The sequence below is a fragment of the Dipodomys spectabilis genome, unplaced genomic scaffold, assembly GCF_019054845.1.
Source record: "Dipodomys spectabilis isolate Male_0828 unplaced genomic scaffold, ASM1905484v1 ptg000002l, whole genome shotgun sequence".
NCBI classification, from domain to species: domain Eukaryota; kingdom Metazoa; phylum Chordata; class Mammalia; order Rodentia; family Heteromyidae; genus Dipodomys; species Dipodomys spectabilis.
The window spans coordinates 37,690,031-37,713,005 of record NW_024870679.1 but is presented as its reverse complement, the minus strand read 5'-3'; the positions used below and the strand labels follow the sequence as shown (position 1 = coordinate 37,713,005).

The following is a 22,975-nucleotide window of genomic DNA, read 5'->3' as shown; positions in this document are numbered from 1 at the left end:
CTACTACAATAAGAAATTACAGTGACTTAGATAGAGTTGTGAGTACCAAAAGGTGAATTAATTTATATACACAGATACTAAAATTTATATAGTATATCTCTATATTTGTAAATATATGTGCATATACATGGAAATTTCCAATTTTGCATAGGTAAAAGTAGGAAGGTGAAACATAGTTGAAATAGGGATACAGGTAGACCCATTGCAACAATGAGATATACAAGATGTTATGATGAAAAACGAACTTTACAACTTTACAACTAGAGGGGGGGGATGGGAGTGCAGGGGGGATGGGAAAGGATGGGAAGGGGAAACAAAGGAGGAGGCAACAATGCTTGATAAGAAATTGCTCATTACCTTATGCTTGTAATTGTAACCCCTCTGTACGGTATTTTCACAATTAAAACAACAAAAAGAGAAAGCAGAAAGCCATGCCCTCTTATTCAGTGTTAACAATGACCTATTTGTGATCTCTTCCCTCTGCTCTACACCTGAACCATCCCTTCCAGATCATTGTGAAGTAGGTCCTAACTACAGCATCATGTCGTCTTTAAACATTTCAGCATGTCTCTAAAATATAAGAGCGTCTTTTTAAAACATCATGATATTCTCATCTCATTTAAAAATACCAATTGTTCTTACTCTCAACAAATAGCCAGCCTGTTCAATTGTTGTTGTTCTCCTCTCTCTCTCTCTCTCTCTCTCTCCCCCTCCCTCTTGCAATCTTATTGTTGAAAAATAACAGGTGATGCTTTTCTTAAAGTTTTGGTTTTCCTGACTGCATCTCTATGGAATCATTTAGGCTGTTCCTCTGTCTCCTGTGTCTTGGTTGCTAGATCTAGAGATTTGATCAAATGTAGATTCAAATTGATTTTTCTTTTTGGAAGACTGCCTCATGAGTTGCCTTGAATATGTAATGTGTGGTTGACCCTGTTCTTGTGATTGCTACCTAGGTGATTAATTCTTTGTTATTTGGAATATTTTTTTATATTTCACAATTTTTATTTATTTATTTTTATTATAAAAATACTGTACAGAGGGGTTACAATTACATGGGCAAGATAGTGAGTACATTTCTTATCAAGCATTGTAGCCTCCTCCTTTGTTTCCCCTTCCCATCCCTTCCCTTATTTGGAATATTTTTGAAGAGCCCTTACCTACTCATTATCTGGCTTTCCTGAATTACAGTTTATATATAGAAAGGCAAGAAAAAGCCTTGATTCTTTATTTCAAAAATTAGACATAAGCTCCCTAAGCTGGGCGTCGGTGGCTCATGACTAAGATCCCAGCTCCTTAGAAAGCTGAGACTTAAGGATCATGGTTCAAAGCCAGCCCAGGCAGAAAAGTCAGCACGAGACTCTTATCTCCAATTAACCATTCAAAAACCAGAAGTGGAGGAATGGGTCAAGAAAATGTGACACACACACACACACACACACACACACACACACACACACACACACACGCACACACACACACACACACACACAGTGGAATTCTATGCCTCCATCAGAAAAAATGACACTACCCCATTTGTTAGGAAATAGAAAGACTTGGAAAAATTATATTAAGTGAAATAAGTCAGACCCAAAGAAACACAGGTCCCATGGTTTCCCTTATTTGCAATAACTAGTACATGTGTAGGATAATCTTACTAGAGAAGCAGAAAAGATCAAAGCTATGTACATATGACCATATAAGATGAAATAAATCCCAAGATAGGGACACAAGAGGTTTTTATCTTTCTTGCTGTTGTTTTTAATGTACTTATAATGTATTATGTTATTTTTTTGTTTCTTTGGTATGTTCCTCCCCCCATGGCGTAACCCCTGTTTTCACTGTATTTGATGTTGGTGCCCTGAGTCTTGTATAAACATTTTTCTAATTTGGGGAGGGGAAGGGAAATAAAATACTGAAACAATGAGCTGGGAAGGTGGCTCAGTGGTAGAGCGCTTGCCTTGCATGCTCGAGGCCCTGGGTTCGATTCCTCAGCACCACATAAGCAGAAAAAAAAAACAACCGGAAGTGGAGCTGTGGCTCAAGTGGTAGAGCGCTATTCCTTGAGCTGAAGAGCTGAGGGACAGTGCGCAGGCCCAGAGTTCAAGCCCCATGACCAGAGCCCCCAACAAAAAAATACTGAAGCAAGAATACAGGTTGATCCATTGTGACAATGAGATGTACAAGACACTATGTTGAAAATGAACTTAACAACTTAGGGTGGGGAGAGAGGAGTTGGGGAGGTGGGGAGGGAAGGGATGGTAGGGGAAAAACAAAGGAGGGGATAACAATGCTCAATAGGAAATATAACTGTAATCCCTCTGTACAGTATCTTTACAATAAAAAAATATATTTAAAAAAACCAGAAGTGGAGCTGTGGCTCTAAGTGGTAGGATGCTACCTTTGAGCAAAAGAGCTCAGAGACTCAGGGGCAGTGCCCAGGCCCTGAGTTCAAGCCCTGCAATTGACAAAAAGAAGGAGGAGGAGGCGGAGGGGGAAGAGGGGGAGGGGGGAGGGGGAGGGGGGAGGGGGAGGGGGGGGAGGAGGAGGAGGGGGTAGACTTCCTAGTTTTTCTAAGGGGGACTAATGAAGTCTTTCTTTCTCTTTATTATTATGATAATATGAACTTATTTTTTTATTTTTTGTTTTCTGGTCCTGGGGCTTGAACTCTGGGACTGGGTGATGTCTGTGAGCATTTGTGCTCAAGGATAGTGCTCTACCACTTGAGCCACAGATCCACTTGTGGCTTTTTGTAGTTAATTGGAGATAAGAGTCTCATGGACTTTTCTGTTCAGGGGGCTTTGAACCATGATCCTTAGATCTCAGCTTCCTGAGTAGCAAGGATTACAGGTGTGAGCCACTGGCACCCAGCTATGAATTTATGTTTTAAAACATATAGCTATGTTTTAATCAACTGCAGTTATTTTTATTAATTCCCAAATGGACCCATTTTGGATTCAGAGTCTCTTGATACATCTTGGTAATCTTTACTCTTTCCCTTGCTTTCTTATAATAGCACTCATGTTGTGCCTTTGCTGTACTGATCTTAGGACCAGCTGCTTTTCAAAGAACCTGTATTCCTTTGAGAGAGAAATGGTGTGTTTCAGTACCACTGGCAATGTGTGAGGGATGCCTCTTACTCTTCGGTAATGTGGTGTCTGGGATTTTTCAGTGGACAGAATGTGTGTGTGTGTGTGTGTGTGTGTGTGTGTGTGTGTGTGTGTGTGTGTGTGTTAGTTCTGTTAGTTCTGAGGCTTTAAACTCAGGGCCTAGGCACTGTACTTGAGCTTCATTTTGCTTAAGACTTCATTTTGCTTAAGTTTCATTTTGCTTTACCACTTGAGCTCTACCACAGCACCATTTCTGGCTTTTTTCTAAGTAATTTATTAGAGATAAGAGTCTCACAGGCTTTCCTGTCTGGGTTGGCTTCAAACCACAGTCCTCAGATCTCAGCCTCCTGAGTAGCTAGGATTATAGGCGTGAGCCACTAATACCCAGCTAGAATTACACTTTCTTAAAAGATAAAATACATCATAGATTTTAATGATACTGTTTTCATATATGCTAAAAATCCTGATTCTCAGTTACACCTAATAATAATTACTTACTTGTTTTTAATGCCATGAACAGCCACAGAATAGCAATATCAACATTACTCAAAATAGTTTAAAAGTCCTTTGTATTTTGTGAGAGGAAGGAAGACTAAGTATACTTTCATTGGAGAGTTATTTATTTATTTACTTCATTCATTTGTTTTTTTAAATACGTTTTTATTGGAAAAATACTGTACAGAGGAGTTACAGTTACATGACAAGGTAATGAGTATATTTCCTATCAAGCATTATTTTTCCTATACCATTCCTTCCCTCCACCTCCACAAGTATACCACCCCTTTTCCATTCCCACCCCTGCCTAAATTGTAAAGTTCATTTTTCAACATAGTATCTTGTACATCTCATTGTTACAATGGGTCAACCTGTATCCTTATTTAGGCATTTCATTTTTTCCCTTCCCCTCCCCAAATTAGAGAAGTGTATATACAAGATTCAAGGCACTGACATCAAATACAGTGAAAACAGGGATTATACTGTGGGGGAGGACATAACAAAGAAACAAAAAAATCACATGTACATTATAAATATAAAATAATGTTAGAAACAATAGCAAAAAAGAAAAAACCACTTGTGTCCCTATCTTGGGGTTCATTTCGCTTAACATCATCTTATCTGGTCATATGTACATAGTTTTTGACCTTTTCTGCTTGTCCCAGACATATACTAGTTACTACAAATAAGGGAAACCATGGGACCTATGTTTTTTGGGTCTGGCTTACTTCACTTTATATATATATATATATATATATATATATATATATATATATATATATATATATATATATAAAGATCACATTTTCTTGATCCATTTATCTACTGAGGGGCATCTGGGTTGGTTCCATATCTTAGCTATGGTAAATAATGCTTCAATAAACATAGTTGTGCTGATAGCCTTAGTATGGTCTTGTTTGTGATCATTTGGGTAAATGCCCAAAAGTGGGATTGCTGGGTCATAGGGGAGCTCTTTGTGGAGTCTTTTGAAGAACTTCCATACTGCTTTCCACCAACAATGCAGTAGGGTTCCCTTTTGGCCACATCCCCTCCAGCATCTGTTGTTATTAGAGTTCTTGATTATAACCATTCTAACTGGGGTGAGGTGGAATCTCAACATTGTTTTGATTTGCATTTCTTTTATGGCTAGAGAGGTTGAGCATTTCTTCATATGTCTATTGGCTATTCTTATTTCCTCTTCAGAGAAGTTTCTCTTTAAGTTTTTAGCCCACTTATTTATTGGGCAGTTGTTTCTTTGAGGATTTATTGTTGGGGGATTTAATTTTTTGTGTTACAAGTATATTTTAGATATGAGACCCTTATCCATTGTATGGCTAGTGAAGATCTTCTCCCAATTCGTGGGCTTTCTATTGATCTTGCTAGTTATGTCCTTTGCCATGCAGAAGCTATGCAGCTTCATGCAATCCCATTTGTCCAACCTTTCTTTGATTTGTTGTGTTTCTGGGTCTCTATTAAGAAAATTTGGGCCTGTGCCAAGGAGACCTAGGATTTCTCTATTATTTCCTGTATTGTTTTCAGGGTGTCTGCTTTGACTTCAAGGTCTTTGATCCATTTGGAGTTGATTCTGGTGCAGGGTGATATATAAGGATCTAGCTTTAGTTTTCTACTGGTATTTAACCAATTTTGCCAGCACCATTTACTGAAGATGCTGTCTTTTTTCCATTCTATTTATTTAGCTTCCTTATCAAAGATTAGATGGCTATAGGTCTGTGGGTTCATTTTTGGGTTTTCAATTCTATTCCATTTGTTTTCAGGTCTGTTCTTGTGCCAGTACGAAGCTATTTTGATTACTATGGCTTTGTAGTAGAGTTTGAAACTTGGTATTGATATTCCTCCAGCACTATTCTTTCTGTTAAGGATCGTTTTTGCTATTTGGGGACTTTTATTGTTCCATATGAATTTTTGGATTGCTTCTTCCATTTCCTTGAAGAATGAGGTTGAATTTGTAGATAGCCTTGGGAAGTATTGCCATTTTCATGATGTTGATCCTTCCAATCCAGGAGCATGGGAGATTTATCTACTTTCTAAGTTCTGCTTTCATTTCCTTTTTCAGGTTTTTAAAGTTTCCATCATAGAAGTCCTTCACTTCTTTAGTTAATTCCTAGGTATTTTATTTTTTGTGGGGATATTACAAAAGGAGTTGCTTTCCTGATTTCAGCCGCGCTCTTCTCATTGTTGGCATACAGAAAAGCCATTGATTTTTGAGGGTTAATATTATACCCTGCTACTTTGCCAAAGTTTCGAATCAGCTCGAGTAATTTGGGAGTGGAGTCAGTGGGATTCTTTAAATACAAGATCATGTCATCTGCAAAGAGGGAGTTTTACTTCAGCTTTCCTTATTTGGATCCCCTTTATGTTTGCATCTTGTCTTATTGCTGTAGCTAGGCATTCTAATACTAAATTGAAGAGAAGTGGAGAGAGTGGACATCCTTGTCTTGTCCTGAGTTTAGAGGAAATGGCTTTAGTTTTTCACCATTAAGTATAATGCTGGCTGTGGGTTTGTCATCATGGAATCCTAGTTTTTCCAGAGCCTTCATCATAAAGGGGTGTTGGAGCTTGTCAAATGCTTTTTCTGTATCTATTGAGATAACTATGTGGTTCTTATCCTTGCTCTTGTTGATGTGATGAATTATATTAATTGATTTGCGTATATTGAACAAGCTTTGCATCCCTGAAATGAATCCTGTTTGATTGTAATGTATGATTTTTTGGATGAATTGTTGAAGTTGTTTGGCCAAAATTTTGTTGAGAAGTTTTGCATCGATGTTCATCAAAGAAATGGGTCTATAGTTCTCTTTCTTTGATGAGTCCCTGCCTGGTTTTGGGATGAGGGTTATGATGGCTTCATAGAAAGAGTTCGGTAGTGAACTTTCTCTTTTAATTTCATTGAAGAGTTGGAGGAGTATTGGTATGAGTTCTGCTTTGAAGGCCTTGTAGAATTCTGCTGTAAATCCATCTGGTCCTGGGCTTTTCTTAGATGGGACGTCTCTTATTGTTTTTTTTTTCTGTTTCCATGCTTGGAATGAATCTGCTAAGTTGGTTTAACTCATCTTGGTTTAGTTTCGGCATGTCGATATTTGCTAGGAAATCATCCATTTCTTCCAGATTCTCAAAGTTATTAGCATATAGGTTTGAGAAGTATTCCCTTATAGTGTTCTGAATCTAGGTTGTTTCTGTGGTGATGTTTCATTCTCATCTCTGAGTTTATTTGGGTGTGTTCTCTTCTTTTTCTGATAAGATTTGCTAAGGGTCTGTCAATTTTGTTAATTTTTTCAAAGAACCAACTCTGTTTTGTTGATTCGCTCCATAGTTTCTTTTATTCTAATTCATTTAATTCTGATTTAATTTTAATTATTTCTTTTCATCTACTGGATTGGGGTTTAGCTTGCTACTCTTTTTCAAGGAGGTTCAGATGTCTCATTAAATTGTTCATTTCAGAATTTGTTTTTATTAGCTTATGGAGTTTAGAATTACTTTGTATGGTAATGTCATTACAGATAGTTTCTTTGTGTGTTGATTTTATTTTGCTTTCACTTTGGAAGAGTTGTTCTAAAGTTTATATTTGTAATTATGTAGAATTATTACATATTTCTGATTTCTAATGTATGAAACAAATAATATTAAAGATACCTAGTGTCTATTCTTGTCTCCTATATCTTGTTCTCTTCTCCATAGGTAATTTAAGTCTCTTTGCTTTGTAAATGAATCTGTGTCTGTCTCTTTCTTGGCTCTGTCTTTTTCCTCTTCCTTCCTCTCTTGTCCTCATTCCTCCTCTGAAGTCTCTTAGGTAGGTGGGAGCTCTACATTCAGTTTGGATTCTGTATAAAATGTGAGGGTGGCAGAGACAGAATCTTCTGAAAGACTGGATCTGAAGTATGTGACTAGGTCTGGGTTTGATACCAAAAGTGGGATCTGACTGACTGATGGAATGGACTAACTTGGCCCAAAATTCCCTTCTCCTATCTGCTCATGTTAGCCTGTTCAACCTCACTCATCCTTGAATCTCCATTTAGCTTCCCTTGCCCTCTGTATTCTCTCCTCTGAGAGGCAGTGATTCCCTGTGCATAAGGCTGTCCTTCCCTCATAGTCTCTTATGCTTTTCTATTCATGTTTCCTGGTCATCTGACTATGTGCCTCCTTCTGTTTCCCTATTACCACCTGTTACAGAGCCTTCCCCCCTGGAGGAGCTCAACTGATACATGAGGCCAGGCACAACAGCAGGTGTGTTTACATGGATTGATCTCTGATCTTCAGAACAACAGCACAAAGCAGATGTTGTTATCCCATCTTAGGGGTGATAGATCATGCCCAGAAAGGTTCAAGCAGTTTTTCTAAAGAAAACAACTAGCAAAGTTGCAGACCCCTGACTGTTCTCTGTGTGCTCTTATTCAGCAAGTGGTTGTGTGACGCTGCATGCTTTGCCTGTATTGATTGTGTGATCTCAGCAAGTAAACTAGCCTCTCTCTACCTGTTTCCACATATACAAAATAGAGACATTAATAGTTTGTACCTCATAGGGTTGTAAAGCATTTAGAATAATGCCTGATACATTGCAGCCCCTAAAGTGTCAGCTGGCTTTAGTTACTATTTGTTATTTTGTGTTGCAGAATACAATACTAGTATTCCTAATATTACTAGCATATACTCTACAGGCAGTCTTCAGCCCTGATATCTTGCTTGCTAGAAGCATTTGGGCTATGATGCTTCTGTTTAAAGGTTACAAGGCAACTGAGTAATGGTCAGAATCTGGGGCCAAACAGACCTGGATCATGTTCTGACTCTGCTCTTTAGTAAATATGTGACCTTTCTCTAATTATTTAACTTTGTTGAGCCTCAAATTCCTCCTCTGTGGAATGGACATGAGAATATCCATCTCAGCAGATTGATACAAGGATTAAATGTGATTACCTGTATAAAGCAGCCAGCAGAGAAAACATGTCCAGTAAATGGTATCTCCTCTGCAGCTCTCCTTGAAGCCCTACTTGAAGCCCTGCTTGACCTTCATTTTAGACCCGGCTGTTCTTGGTAAGGTCTATAAATGAAGGGCTGTGGCTGTGTTACAATATTTACCTACTTATCAAGCCCTACAGGCATTGAATGATGAGACTTTGGGCTTACACCTCAGGAATTTGGATTCAGGAAAAAAGAAAAAAAAAACCCTGGAAATCTAGTTATCAGGGTTGGAATTCCAAGCCTCAGGCTATTGCAGTTTATGTGCTCTGCTAGTGCTCTACCAACTGGAGCCATACCTCTAGTCTGGATTATTGCTAGTTATTTTGGAGATGGAGTCTTGCTGACTTTTCTGCTCAGGTCGGGCCAACCTTGTACTGCCATCCTTCAGATCTCAGCCTTCTGAGTAGTTTAGGATTACAGGTATGAGTTACAGGCACCTGTTTAGGAATTTTTTAAAAATAAATTCCCCGGGCTATTTGGGTATAGTGGCTTGGCTGTGTTAAAGTCAGGCTGACTAGAGTCAGATGTGATGCTTAATCTTGGGAAGCCCTTGCCTGTCCACTTGCAGGCCCATTAGCTGGGATGGCATATCTCAATTATCTAGGCCTCGTTTCTGCAGCCATACAGAGGAATTGACTTGACCTTTGTTGCAGGTCCTTACAAGGGTGGAATGAGATGGCGTGTGTGACATCTTGCTTGGACCTAACACATTGGGGGACCAGGGGAAGATCAGTTTGTCCAGGGCCACTCTGTGTGATTGTGTTCTGTGTGGCTGTTCAGAAACAGCCTTGTCTAGGTTACAGCCTTGTCTAGGTTACTGCTGCAGAACTAAAGGGCTGCAATCACCTTTTTCCAGTGTGCACAAAAGTTCTGAATAAGCTCATTTCCTTCTTTTAAAGAAGGAAACAAAACCCCTGTGATGCACCTACCAAGGCACCCTTACCATTCATTGAGTATTGCGGAGGACACGCTGGGCATGATAGAAAGTCACCTGTTGCTGGCCTTTCCCTGAGACCTCTTTTGTGCTTGTTAGTGCCTGTCTTTGAAATCTCAGAATCTGTGAGCTCTGATCATGTTACCTGGCATCTAAAAGGCACCAGGGGAGACCAAATGCCACTAATGACTTATCAGCTCTTTCAGTCACAGGCTTCTCAAAGGAAAGAGGGTTGGAACCTTGAGCTTGTTAGTGCTAATGTGCTTTCTGCCTCAAAAGGCATCTACGAGGGGGAGCTTTCCACCCTGCAGAAGGGTTCTTTGGAGAAGATGGAGAGCACATTTGCATATGGTTCTTTGGACTCTTGTTTTTTGCTCCTCTCAGGCTCTGCAGCCACCCTGGAATGTTTGAGCCTGTGGTTGGTGAACATAAGAATCAAAATCTGAGCAGCTTCTCACCCTGAAGACTGTGTGCCTGTGGGGGCGGTGGGCTTAGGTGGTATAAGAGGCTAATTGAAGAAAAAGTATCATGAGCTACTTTCCTCCATCCCTTTGAGCCCACAGGAGGGGCCACAGGCACAGCTGGACATGACTACTCTCTCCTGCCCGTGGAAGACTTAGCAGGGAGTTTTCATTAAATTGTATCTTCTCAGCAACTAATGCTTAGCAGTTTCCCAGACACCCTGGGTGTCTGGTCTTAAAAATATCCTTAGATCATAACAGAACAGGCATCAGGCCTATATCTACTTTTTCTATACTCTAGAGGAGCTTTTAAATTCATCTATTTCTCCTTGCATCAGGCTCTTAACAAATACATGGAAAGTAGTTATATGTTACTTGAAGAAGCCAGGTTTTAGAGTAAGACAGATGTGGGAAGAGGCCTGGCTGTGTGACTTGGATTTTTATATTGGGACCTTTTATAGACTGTATATTTGTACCCCCCCCCCCCCCCAACTTGGATTTATATGCTGGAACCTAATTCCCAATGTGCTAGTTTTGGAAATGAGACATTTGGATGTTGATTAGATCAGGGGTCAGAATTATTATGGCTGGGATTGGTGGCCATTAAAAAAATGGACTGCTGAGAATGAGCTGCACTTAGCCGAAACTCAGTTACCATACAAGAACATAGGGAAAAGGTTCTGTGAATGAATCCAGGAAACAATCCTTCACTATACCCTGAATCCTCATCTTGGACTTCCCAGAACTTGCTAGAACTGAGAGAGATACAGTTCTGCTGTCTATAAGTCATCTTGCTTCTGTTTTTTTTTAAATTTTATTTTATTGTAAAGATGTACAGGAAGTTTACAGTTGCATCAGTAATGAGTACATTTCTTGTAGGATATTGTTACCCCCTCCTTTGTTTATGTTTTTTTTAAGCAGCCAAACTTCAGTTTGCTCATCTGTGAAAGGGGAATAATAAAACTCAATAGGTCCCCTGACCATGAGAATTAAGTAAGATGGTGGAATTAGACTTATGCTCTAGTTTCCAGCAAGGAGAAGGTGGTTGATCAGATGATGGAAGCTCCTGTTAATATCTACCTGCCTGTAAGTATGATTGCAGTGGATTTAAAAGTGAATTGAAATCCTTGGCTTCTTATGAGAGTCAGTTCTGTTCTATTAAGCATCCTTTTTTGAGCTGTTTACCCTGGAAAGTGTCCTTCTGGATGCTTGGTACATATGTCACTTGGACATTGTCTTCTCACTGGGCCCTTTTTGCTCATTTTCAATTAATTTTGTCTTGTGTCTTCCCACAAAAGCATCTGCACACCTTTCCAGATAATTCTAAATGCCTTCAGCTACTTGCTTGAAGGTTAGTCTAACCTCCAAGTCTCTTTGGGTCAGAGAACCCACCATCATTTCAATCTTACCTCTTATCCCCTCCCTAATATTTGCACTTACAAGTGTGCTAAGAAATACCTTATCTTGGCCACATATTACCAATGATGCTTTATATTATGCACATTTCTCTTTATCTCAGGACAGTCTTCTTCCTTGCTCCCCTATAGTAAAGATGTCAATACCACATACCAGCATTGGATAAGGCCTTATGTATATATGTCTTCCCAAGAGCAGACATGAGCACACAAATATACAGCAAGAAATAGAAGCAACATACTAGAATTTGCATTCACCAAGTGTCAGCACAGGCAGGAGCTGCTTTAAATTCAGAGAGTTTGTGTGTGTGTGCGGCACGTGCATGCACGTGTGTGTGTGTGTGTGTGTGTGTGTGTGTTGGTACTGGGCTTTGAACTCAGGGCTGTGTACCCTTTTTTTGCCAGTCCTGGGGCTTGAACTCAGGGCCTGGGCACTGTACCTGAGCTTCTTTTGCTTAAAGCTAGCACTCTACCACTTGAGCCACAGCACCACCTCTGCCTTTTTCTGTTTATGTGATACTAAGGAATTGAACTCAGGGCTTCACACATAGTAGGCAAGCACTCTACTACTAAGCCACTTCCCAGCCAGGCTGTGTACTCTTGCTTGGCTTATTCACTAAACGCTGGTGCTTGAACCACAGCTCTTATTTTAGTGATTAATTGGAGATTAGAGTCCCAACAGACTTACCTGCCCTTGATGGCTTCAAACCAAACACCTCAGATCTCAACCTCCTGAGTAGCTGGAGTTACAGACATGAGCCACCAGTTCCTGCCTTGATTTTTCTATACAGCTTCTGTAGCAATTCAGGTGCAGCCTGAAGGGAGGCTATACAGCTTCCTTCCCCCAGCCCTAGGCTTCTTATAATACTGGCTGCTGATGAAGATAATGGCCATTTCTTATTGAGCAATTTGTGTGTGTGTGTGTGTGTGTGTGTGTGTGTGTGTACTTCATTTAGCTAATGAGTATTATCTCAAAACTGAGATCCAGGCAGGGTATAGAACATCTTTGAGGATATAGAAGACAGAGACCATGGTTGCAGTGATGGGGATTTCCCCTCCCTCCCACCCCTCATCATGACTTCAGACTAATCTGATGTTTGTAAATAGTGTTGTGCCAGGGAAATAATTGTATGTCTCCTCAGCAATGTCCAATATTTGGCTTAGTTGTCAATGGCACATTTCAGTTATCTTCTTCTGAGCAAAAAAAAACAACAAAACACTTTAAAAACAAAACAAAACAAAACAAAACAGGATTTAAGACATTTAATGCAGCTGGCAATGCTATGTCTAGAATTCAATTAAGTCCATGATTTCCAGTTAATGGATCTTCATGCCAAGATTGACTGAGGTCATATAATTAATCTTGCTTTTATTTTAGGATTTCTACTGTCATGATTTACAGTGAATCCTGGCCAGTGTTGTCAGGATTACGGGAGCATAATTAATCAAGCAAGACAGCCAGATCAACTAGATACTGATGATGAGAAGTAGGGAGGGACCTCACTCTCGGCTTGGTAAGCAGGCTTCAGGCAGGATGGAACTACAGGGGAGGATTCCCTTTTGGAGACCATTTCTGGGATTCTTGATCTCTGTATGTTTCGAATCCACTGCAATAAGAGTCTCCAGATGAGAAAAAGTCTTCTGAGACCCAGTTGGTGATCCACTATGAGTAATGTTTAGTTAATTCAGTCCTGCAAATTTTTACCTTGGGCTAAGTTGTAAATGTGACCGTGTGTCGTAATGGATTTAATCTTTGTGGGGATTTTCTGATAAAGGCACATTAGACTTTCTCTTGTCTACACAGCAAGTGAGTGGCATTTCTCCTGAATATGGTAGTTTCAAAATATACACCATTCTCTGTTTTTTTCCTTCTTTTGCACTCTTTTCCCTCCTTGTCATCTTTTTTCCTTTCCTTCCTTTCTCCCCCCCCCACTTCGCTTCCCCTCCCTTCTCCCCTCTTCTCCTCCTCTACCTTCCCTCCTTCCCTTCTTTTCCCATCCCTTCCCTTCCTACCCCCCCCCCCCACTCCTCTGTTTCCTTTTTGTCTTACAGGATCTTCTTTTCTTTCCCGTATTAGAACAAGAAGACATCATTATCTATGGTATCTTCTGGTCCATAGTACTTACCTATCATTCTCTCTTTTTGTGTACAGAATGCCTCAGTTTTATTCACTAGCTAAAAAGTTCTCTGAAGGAGTTACAGATGAAGCATAGTTTAGTACTGTACATACAAGAGTAACTGCAAGAATTTGTGATAGTTGATGCAGAGTTGGTGATCAGTACTTTTTTTGGGAGGGGATAAATGAATAACATGTAGGTAGCATGTTCAAGGGATGTTCAGAATCATATCAAATTTGATTCTATTCTTTAACCTGTCATTCTTGAATTTAAGCCCTATCATGTACTTACTAGGAAATTATTTTCTGCTCCCATTGTGCAATTGAGGAAACTGAGGCATAAAGACATTAATGTAAGGTATTAAGGGATGAAGGTCATTGTTGTAAATCCAGGTCTATTTACTCATTAAGACACCTCCCCTCCCACATCTTTTAAGACAATCTCACTACATATCTCAAAGTGATCTTGAATTCTCTATGCAGCTCAATCTTGTCTTAAACCTATGATCTTCCTGCCTGCTTTCCAAGTGTTGGGATTATAGGTGTGACCATTAGCTTGGGTAGCCATGTTCTTATAGCACCCCTTTTCCTTTTTAGGTCTTTAGCAGAGGTCTTTTGAGTTACGACTCTTTGCAAAAGTAGCACATGGAAGTCATTTTTGAGTGAAAGGAGACCCAGGCTTTCACTACTCAGAAGTAGGGATGTGCTTTAGGTGCATGGAATTTAGCTTAGGTCTGCTATGTAGAGTCCAGATTTATGTGGTTTACCAAGTCTGGCCAAGCATGAAAGCCAACCTTCTGACTGACAAGTTTTTCTATACTGAGGAAAAGAGGTCAGACATTTGTAGACTATCTCCATAAGCTAAGTCTATGCAGAAGCTGGTTCCACAAATAGCAGTGGTTTTTCTTTGCCCTTGAGATCAGTGAAATGAAGGACTAACAAGTTTTCTTAGCACTTGGGAAGATGATTTTCCTCCAGATGCTGTGGGATTCTTTTTCTTCCATCCCAGGATTCATCTTCAGAGTGTCTGCATTCCCTGTTGAGTCAGCATTTAGATGCATCCTCACCCTGAATTTACTGAGCCTCATTGAGCATTTGTATGCTTGGCATGACTTAGTACTGAGATACCCACTTACACATTTATCTGGCAATTAGATGTTGAAGTACTACCTTAAACTTTCCTTCAGCTGCCCAGAAATGGAACTCTGGTTGGTGATATACGCACTGAAGGATCCACTATCCCTGGGGAAGTGCTAACCCATTTGTCTGAGCTATATTAATCTGCTTTATGAACAGCTTCTTAGAAATCTGCTGTGATACCTAGTTTTTGCTCACGGTTCTGTCAGTGTGAGGTCTGAAAGCACAAATGCTCATATTCTTGAGCTTGACTTTCAAGCCTGCTGGGATCCAGGGATCACTCACCTTTGAGCTTCATTCACCCTTCTCTTACATATCCTCTTCATCTTCCCAGTGCTCCACAGAAATAACACGATGTCCTGCTTCCAGCATGTTGTCTGTGTGTACACCTGTCTGTGGTCTTCAGACTTGTAACTTGCTATCTCAGGGTGCCCCACCTTCTTCCTCTGTTTTGTAGACACTAGAATACCCACCTTTCAGTGTTGACTGAGTTTAACCTAGTCTCTAGCACAATGGTAACTGGCACTCAGCTTCAATACTTTTTCTTTTATGTATATCCTTGACTTTGGTGTCTCCTGGCCTTTTGCTCCTTTTTGTCTTTCCATTTTTTTTCCTGCCATCTCAGGACACCTAGATGATGGAAGAAATGGAAAATTTTAACTTGATACTAAACCTGTCACTACCTTGATTCTGGACTTGCTAGCTTTCAAATCAATGTGAAACACGTTTTTATTGTTCATAAATTATTCAGCCTCATGTAATTTATTATAATAACATGAGCAGCCTAAGATAATATTGCTTAATTAGTCTATATACAGTTACAGTTTAGCTATCTATTCTATCATTATTATTGAGAGAGATTAAAAATTATCCCTCTATGTTGGTAGATTTTTGTTTTTCCTGGTACTGGAGCTTATACTCAAGGCCTTGAGCTCTCACCTGGCTTTTTCAATCAAGGATGGTGCTCTACCACTTGGACCAGCTTTTTGCTGCTTGATTGGAGATAAGAGTCTCATGGACTTTCTACTCCGGCTGGCTTCAAACAGTGATCCTCAGCTCTCAGCCTCCTGAGTAATTAGGTTTAACAGATGTGAGCCATCAGCACTGGCAAGATTGTCTCTTTATTCCTATTGTTCTGTATACTTTTTTCAAGTAATTTGAAGCTGAATCTTTAGGATTATAATATCTTTTTTTTGGTGCCAGTCCTGGGGTTTGAACTCAGGGCCTGGTCACTGTCTCTGAGATGTTTTGCTTAAGGCTAGCACTCTACCACTTGAGACACAGTTCAATTTCCAGCTTTTATGGTGCTAATTGGAGATAAGAATCACATTGACTTTCTTGCTTGGGCTGGCTTTAAACAACAATCCTTGTTTCAACCTGCTAAGGAGCTAGGATTATAGGCATGAGCCACTATTACATGGCTAGAATTATAATACCTATTGGAAAACTTTGGCCCTTTTAATATTATGAAACATTCCTCTTGATCTCTGGAATGAGTAGTCCTTGTATTTTGTCTGATATTGAAGTAGATATACCATACTTGCTTTCTTCTGCTGTTTTGCATGGGCAATCTTTTTTCAACCCTTTGCAGCAATCTGTCTATGTCTTTGTAATTAAAATACATCCTTTATCTGTACTTTGGTTATGCTAGTCAGCTTTCTGATACTGGGGAGAGACACCTGACATTAAAGGAGGAAAGATTTATTTTGGCTCATGGTTTCAGTCCACAATCCTATGTGATATACTACGAGTGCTTTCATTCTTTATATAAGACAATCAGGACTTGGACCAGTTATGCTTGTGCTCTGTGCTATATATCCAGCTAATTGCAGAAGGGAAATACAAATCAATTGGTCTATGGAAAAAGACCATATTTGGTCTTTAAGATCTTTAAAGTATGGCCAGGACTGGTGGCTAACACGTGTAATCCTAACTACTCAGGAGGCTGAGATCTGAGGATCAACTTTGAAGTCAGCATTGGCAGGAAAGTCCATGATACTGTTATCTCCAAGTAGCCACCAAAACAGTCATAAGTGGAGCTGTGTTCCAGTGGTAGAACACCAGCCTTGAGTGAAAAAAGCTAAGGGACAGTAGCACATACGCCCTGAGTTCATTTTGTGGTAAGCAATCCATGAAGACTCATTTATAATGACAGCTGAATTTCTAAGGCTTAAAATTAATTTACCTGCTCATTTAAAATATTGCAGGACCAAGGCCACAGCTCACATAATAACACATTTGCCTAACTAGTGCAAGGCTCTGCGTTCAATCCTCAATATTGACAAAAACAATACAAAGGCCTTGCTACTTCAAACTCATAGCACACACGGTCCTGTTTGATCTTGCTATTACCAAAGAGGTAATACTTTTCTACCATGTGCAAAAGCTTTTGTTTTTAGTTAGTTCCAGTTTGTAAGGGGGAATGAGTCCTAGAGGCTTATAATTCATTAAAACACAATCATATGGTATTTAAATAGAAATACCATGCCTCAAGTCTAAGACATTTCTCCCTAACAGTCCATTTTTTTCCCTGAGGCCTCCCTAGAGTAGGATGAATGGGTAACAATGCCAAGCGATCTGTGATTCTGGAAGCTAAGGCAGTGAGCTTTTCCATGGTATAGTTGGCTATCATGTCCATCTGATTCTTTTTCCTATTTGCTAGAAAACCAAGAGCTAAATAAACTTCCAGAGGAGGTCAAAGAAGTCTGGGATGGCAGCAACATTGGTTCTTGGCCTTCCCCCAAGTTCTATGGAGAAAGGATAGCATTTTCTTGAGTCAGGAGCTGAGGGAGTATCTCTGCAGTCTTTGTTTCTATCATTGGAAATCTTGGAGATGCCATGGATAGCATTGTAACACTTAAAAATGCACAGAGGAAACTGGGTGCTGGTGGTTCATGCCTATGATCCTAAGCTATTAAAGAGGTTGAGATCTGAGGATCCAAGCTGGCCCAGGCAGGAAAGTCATGTGAGACTCTTATATCTAATTAATCATTGAAAAAACTTGGAAGTAGAGCTGTGGCTCAAGTGGTTGAGTGTTGTGCTAGCCTTGAGCACAAAATCTCAGGAACAGTGTCCAGGCCCTTAGTGCAAGCCCCGGGACTGGCACAAAACAAAACAAAACGAAATGAACAGGGGAAGATATTTGTGGTGGGAGCATGCCCATAATCCCAAACCACTGGAAATGAAGAGAGGAGAATCTTGAGTCTGAGGCTCAAGATGGTCTGTGAGCATTGTGGAATGAAGAGGGATTGTGTTCTTGACATAGTCTGTGCTATTAACTCCTCTTCTCCCTTTCCCTTGGCAGGTGCCTCATCTCCAGACATGGAGCCCCAGCTATGGGGGAGGCCTCTTTGACATGGTGAAAGGAGGTGCAGGGAGGCTTTTTAGTAACCTAAAGGACAACTTGAAAGACACCCTCAAGGACACATCCTCTAGAGTCATACAATCTGTCGCCAGGTAAGTGCATTCCTCTTGGTTTAGGTTCGTGGGACCTCATTCTCCCATGGGATTTGGGTCAGTTCCCAACTGCTTGACTCACACAGTATCAGCTTGTGATCTAATTGCATGAGATCTGAACAAATGAGGAGCATCACTGAAACTAGAAAGTTGAGTCAGCTAGAGGTGATACGAACCATCTGGGAGGACTTTGCGCAGGAGTGTATTAGAGTGTGACGGTTGCCATCCTTGGCTTTATGATCAGACGTTCCTGGTGCTGATGCAATCTCTGTGTTTGTTAGCCATGTTACTCAAGGCAAGTACATGAATTACATGACTTATATTTATTTTTTCTGAACTCTATTTTTATCCCTTGACCATGTGGGTGTCCTGGGATAGCTTGAGGATTAAATGAGGCAATCATGCACATGCAATCAGAGTAAGCAATACCTGTGGATTATAATCAAAACAGAACTTTCTGCATTATATTAGTCCTTGAAATTTTATTTAGTGGAAGTTTACTATTCTGCTACCACTTGAAAATTCTTACAAAAATAGTGGAAATTATTTTTATTCTTAGTTATTATGAAATCACAGGGTTACTTGAAGTTACAATATGAAATTTTCGAATCAGAAATTAAAATGTCAATACCACTATATTCATTAACATTTTAATCTTGTTCAGAGGCAAAATTTACTCTTTCTCTAGTTCTTAACAATAAGAAAAAGTTATCATTTGTTCTTTGTCAATCACTTCTTCCTCTTCCCCTTAGCCACTCGTAGCTAAGGGAAAGATTTCCATGTAAGCAGAGAGGCTAGAGCAATTACAGTTAATAAATAGGCAGGGATTCTATTTTAAGATGATTCTGTTCTAGAAGAAGCCTCCATGGGGCATTGGGATGCACAAGTTGGAGTGGCATATTTGAACCCCCTGAAGGTGTGGGCTGTCTTCGTCTCAATGATCCTTCCTTGTTAGAAAGAACTTGGGTGGAGTCTAAGTATGCCTCTAGAAAGAAGTGTCCCAGTTCATGTTGTGCAAGGGGGGGGGGGGCATGGGAGAAATCTTAGCACACTGGAATCATTTTAATGAGTGCCCTTTCCTGTGTCACTTTCAGCTACACAAAGGGAGATTTAGACTTCACTTATGTTACCTCCAGAATTATTGGTAAGTTTCTCCTTTATTAACTTGTTCTTTTCCCCCAGCTTTCAAATGCTGCTCATCAAAACAGCAGACCTGTTTCACTGTTTTCTTTCTGTGTGGCCTCTTTTAGTGATGTCCTTTCCTCTGGACAGTGTTGACATAGGATTCAGGAATCAGGTTGATGATATTCGGAGCTTCTTAGATTCCAGACATCTGGACCACTACACAGTCTACAATCTGTCACCCAAGTCTTATCGAACTGCCAAGTTTCACAGTCGGGTAAGGGATTTTCACCTGGGATGGCACTGTTGGAGACATCACAGGGGATTTTTCCTCTTAGGAAATATCCTCAGAGCTTTTGACATTAGGCACATGAAATTACAAAACTAAGAACGCTGGATAGAACAGATTGATTTGGCTGTTATGAGATGTTCTGCATATTTTCCTTAGGTTGAGGGCGTTTGTAGAAAATTTCATCTTTCAGTGCCGTGCCTTCTTAAATTGGGGCTCAGATCTCTTCGTGGTTGATAGCTTCTTTGGGACATGGTTCAGAAAGTCCCAGTAGATATTGAACTGTGACATAGGGAAGATTCCTGCCCTTCCTGTAACAGTAATTAGTTCTTTCACCTTCCTAATTATTGTGTGATATCATGATGGGACATGCCTTGGTTAGAAGAGTCCAGATGCACCAGTTTTCATGCAAATAGATTTCTGACATCCCATAAAGATACCTCTTTAGAATGGAGGATACCTGTCAATAGTCCACACTGTAGGTTTGGGAGTACTATTATTAGTAATAACTAATAATGGTGGGTGGCAGCATGGACATTACTACATCACTTGTACTGCAGTGAGAATGTTGCAAGTAATATTGCATATAATACAAAAAGTATCTAAGGAGTTAGAGAAATGGAGGTTCGGAGAGATATGGCAGCTTCCCTAAGACTACACAGCTCATGAATTAGCTATGGGTATGTGTGCTCTTTACCCTGTCAGTATTATTTGAAAAAGCTGGGTTGCCCTTGAAAAAACCTTTTTGAACGATGTAGAGAAATAGTTCTATTTTCAGGCTTAGTTAAGGAGCTATGAGAGCTAGGTTGAGGGTGACTCTCACATTGTACCTGATATTTCTGGTTACTGAAGTTTTACTTTACTTGTACTCTCTCAAGAGTATTTTCAAATGCTTTTGGCTTAGCCTTTTGGTTCTGCACTACCTGCAAACCTTGTCCTTGTTTTGAATCTCCAGGCCATGAGGAACCATTTCTTTCTCCTTTCTGTTTAGTTGAGGGTTCACTCTACAATTAAATCTTACTTTTATTAATGTAGAAGACAGTGTTTTCTACAAGCAGCTAGTATAGGAAGACCTAAGGTAGGACTAGTTTTATTTATTGACTGGCAGAGTCTAGCTCTGCATTATATATCTCTATGCCTTGACCTGAACTCAGTCACTTTACACTTTGGTCATGAGATTGAATATTTGGGGATGGAGGTGGCAGTGCTAAAAACAGGATGTTTCCAGGAAGATTTTTCTTTGCTGAGGGCAGCGTTCCATATTTTGATTATGTTGTACGCTTTGAAGCTATTTGAGTTCTCAGGAATCATATGTAATAGTTATATAGCCATTTTCTTAGCATATGTGCAGCCAAATAAAAATAAGTGTTTAGTTTCACTCATCAGAGGACTCAACTGAGAACAATACATGGAAGATCTTCCCAAAGTGAAAAGGAGGTGCTTGCAGGCATTGAGGTTCATACTTGTAATCTCAGTATTTTAGGAACAGAGGCAGGATTGCAAGCATGAAGCTTATAGTATGGGCTATACAGGGAGACTCAGATAGATAGATAGATAGATAGATAGATAGATAGATAGATAGATAGATAGATAGATAGATAGATAGATAGATAGATATAGTGAGGTATTAATGACAAATTGTTAAATTCTTTTTTTTTTTTTGGGTCCGGTCGTGGGGCCTGAGCTCTGGGCCTGGGCGCTGTCCCTCAGCTCTTCAGCTCAAGGCTAGCGCTCTACCACTTGAGCCACAGCGCCACTTCTGGCTTTTTTTTTTCTTTTTGCTTATGTGGTGCTGAGGAATCGAACCCAGGGCCTCAGGCATGCAAGGCAAGCGCTCTACCACTAAGCCAACTTCCCAGCCCTGTTAAATTCTTTATAGGGAATATTTACCAGAGGAATTAAAATGACCAGTTCTGTCAAACTCTCATATAGTCCAGAAACCAATATTCTTCTTTCTTCTCCTTTTCTTTTCATAGTACTAGGATTTGAACTCAGGGCTTTGTGCTTGATAGGCAAGGGCTACACCACCTGAGCTATACCAATAGACCTAAAGCAAATATTCTTCTTCCTCTTATTATTATTATTTTATTGTGAAAATACTGTACAGAGGGGTTACAATTACACGAGCAAGGTAATGAGTACATTTCTTATCAAGCATTGTTGCCTCCTCCTTTGTTTCCCCTTCCTATCCCTTCCCATCTTCCCAACACAAACTTTTTTCATCATTAATAGCATAAGCACCATACCCATGTGATGTGATGTGTGTGTGTGTGTGTGTGTGTGTGTGTGTGTGTGTGTGTGTGTGTGTACACATTGGTTTAGCTTTTTCCTAGTTTTTTAAAAATATATTTTTATTGTAACATATTGTACAGAGGGGTTACAGTTACATGAGTAAGGTAATGAGTACATTTCCTATTGAGCATTGTTAGCCCCTCCTTTGTTTTTCCCCTACCATCCCTTCCTTCTCCACCTCCCCAACTTCTTCCTGCCCCCCAGAAGCTGTAAAGTTTTCAACATAGTGTCTTGTACATCTCATTGTTACAATGGGTCAAGCTGTATCCTTATTTCAGTATTTTGTTATTTCCCCTTCCCCTCCCCAAATTAGAAAAATGTATATACAAGATGCTATAGAACCAACCCAAATGCCCCTCAGTAGATGAATGGATCAAGAAAATGTATTATATATGAATTCTATGCCTCCATCAGAAAGGATGACACCACCCCATTTGTTAGGAAATTGTTAGGAAATGGAAAGACTTGGAAAATAATTATATTAAGTGAAGTAAACCAGGCCCAAAGAAACATAGGTCCCATCGTTTCCCTTATTTACAATAACTAGTATATGTCTAGGACAAGCAGAAAAGGTCAAAAGCTATGTACATATGACCATATAAGATGATGCTAAGTGAAATGAACCCCAAGATAGGGACACAAGAGGGTTCTTTGTTGCTGTTGTTTTTACTGTACTTACAATGTACTGTGTGATTTCCCCCCCTAGGTTTGTAACTGTGCTCCCATTCATTTCTTGCCATTATTGTTGGAAGTAAATAAAAAGTATCAAAGAACATTTTGTCTAACCTTGCCCTAAAATCGTTAAGTTTGAACAATGATTTTCCAGTAGTGCCTTGACCACTCCTTTCTCCTCTGACCATCCAGAAAGAATATTGGGAGCCCTGTCAGTAGCATAGAAACCAGTTGTCCAGCAGGTTCTTGTCGATTCTTATTTCCTGTTGACGATAACCACACAGGTTATAGGATTTCTTCTTCTTTGGTAGCACCTTGATTTTTAGGAAATGGTTTGTGGACTTGGGCTTCTTAAAAGACTCATGGATGTATGTATTTCCCCCTTTTTCTTCCATGGAAGAGCTTCCTACAGCTCCCAGTGGTTTCTGATTTGATTTGAGGTTAGTGAGGGGTGGCTACTGAGGAATGACCTTCATAATCAATCTCACGTCATCTCTCCCTCTGC

At 39.9% G+C, this 22,975-nt stretch overlaps 1 protein-coding gene across 5 annotated transcripts in view; it reads left to right on the top strand.

The window, feature by feature from the left end:
- Dnajc6 (DnaJ heat shock protein family (Hsp40) member C6) overlaps nucleotides 1-22,975 on the top strand; it is a 135,775-nt gene that overhangs the window by 73,883 nt on the left and 38,917 nt on the right. For 4 of the 5 annotated variants that reach the window (XM_042684288.1, XM_042684296.1, XM_042684303.1 and 1 more), the window contains 3 exons: nucleotides 17,944-18,095; nucleotides 19,190-19,239; nucleotides 19,346-19,494. In XM_042684288.1, coding sequence (XP_042540222.1) covers nucleotides 17,995-18,095; nucleotides 19,190-19,239; nucleotides 19,346-19,494 — 300 coding nt within the window. In that variant the 5' untranslated portion in view covers nucleotides 17,944-17,994. Of the gene's footprint in view, nucleotides 1-17,943; nucleotides 18,096-19,189; nucleotides 19,240-19,345; nucleotides 19,495-22,975 lie in introns of those variants that run through there. The other variant, XM_042684311.1, reaches the window with a different exon arrangement.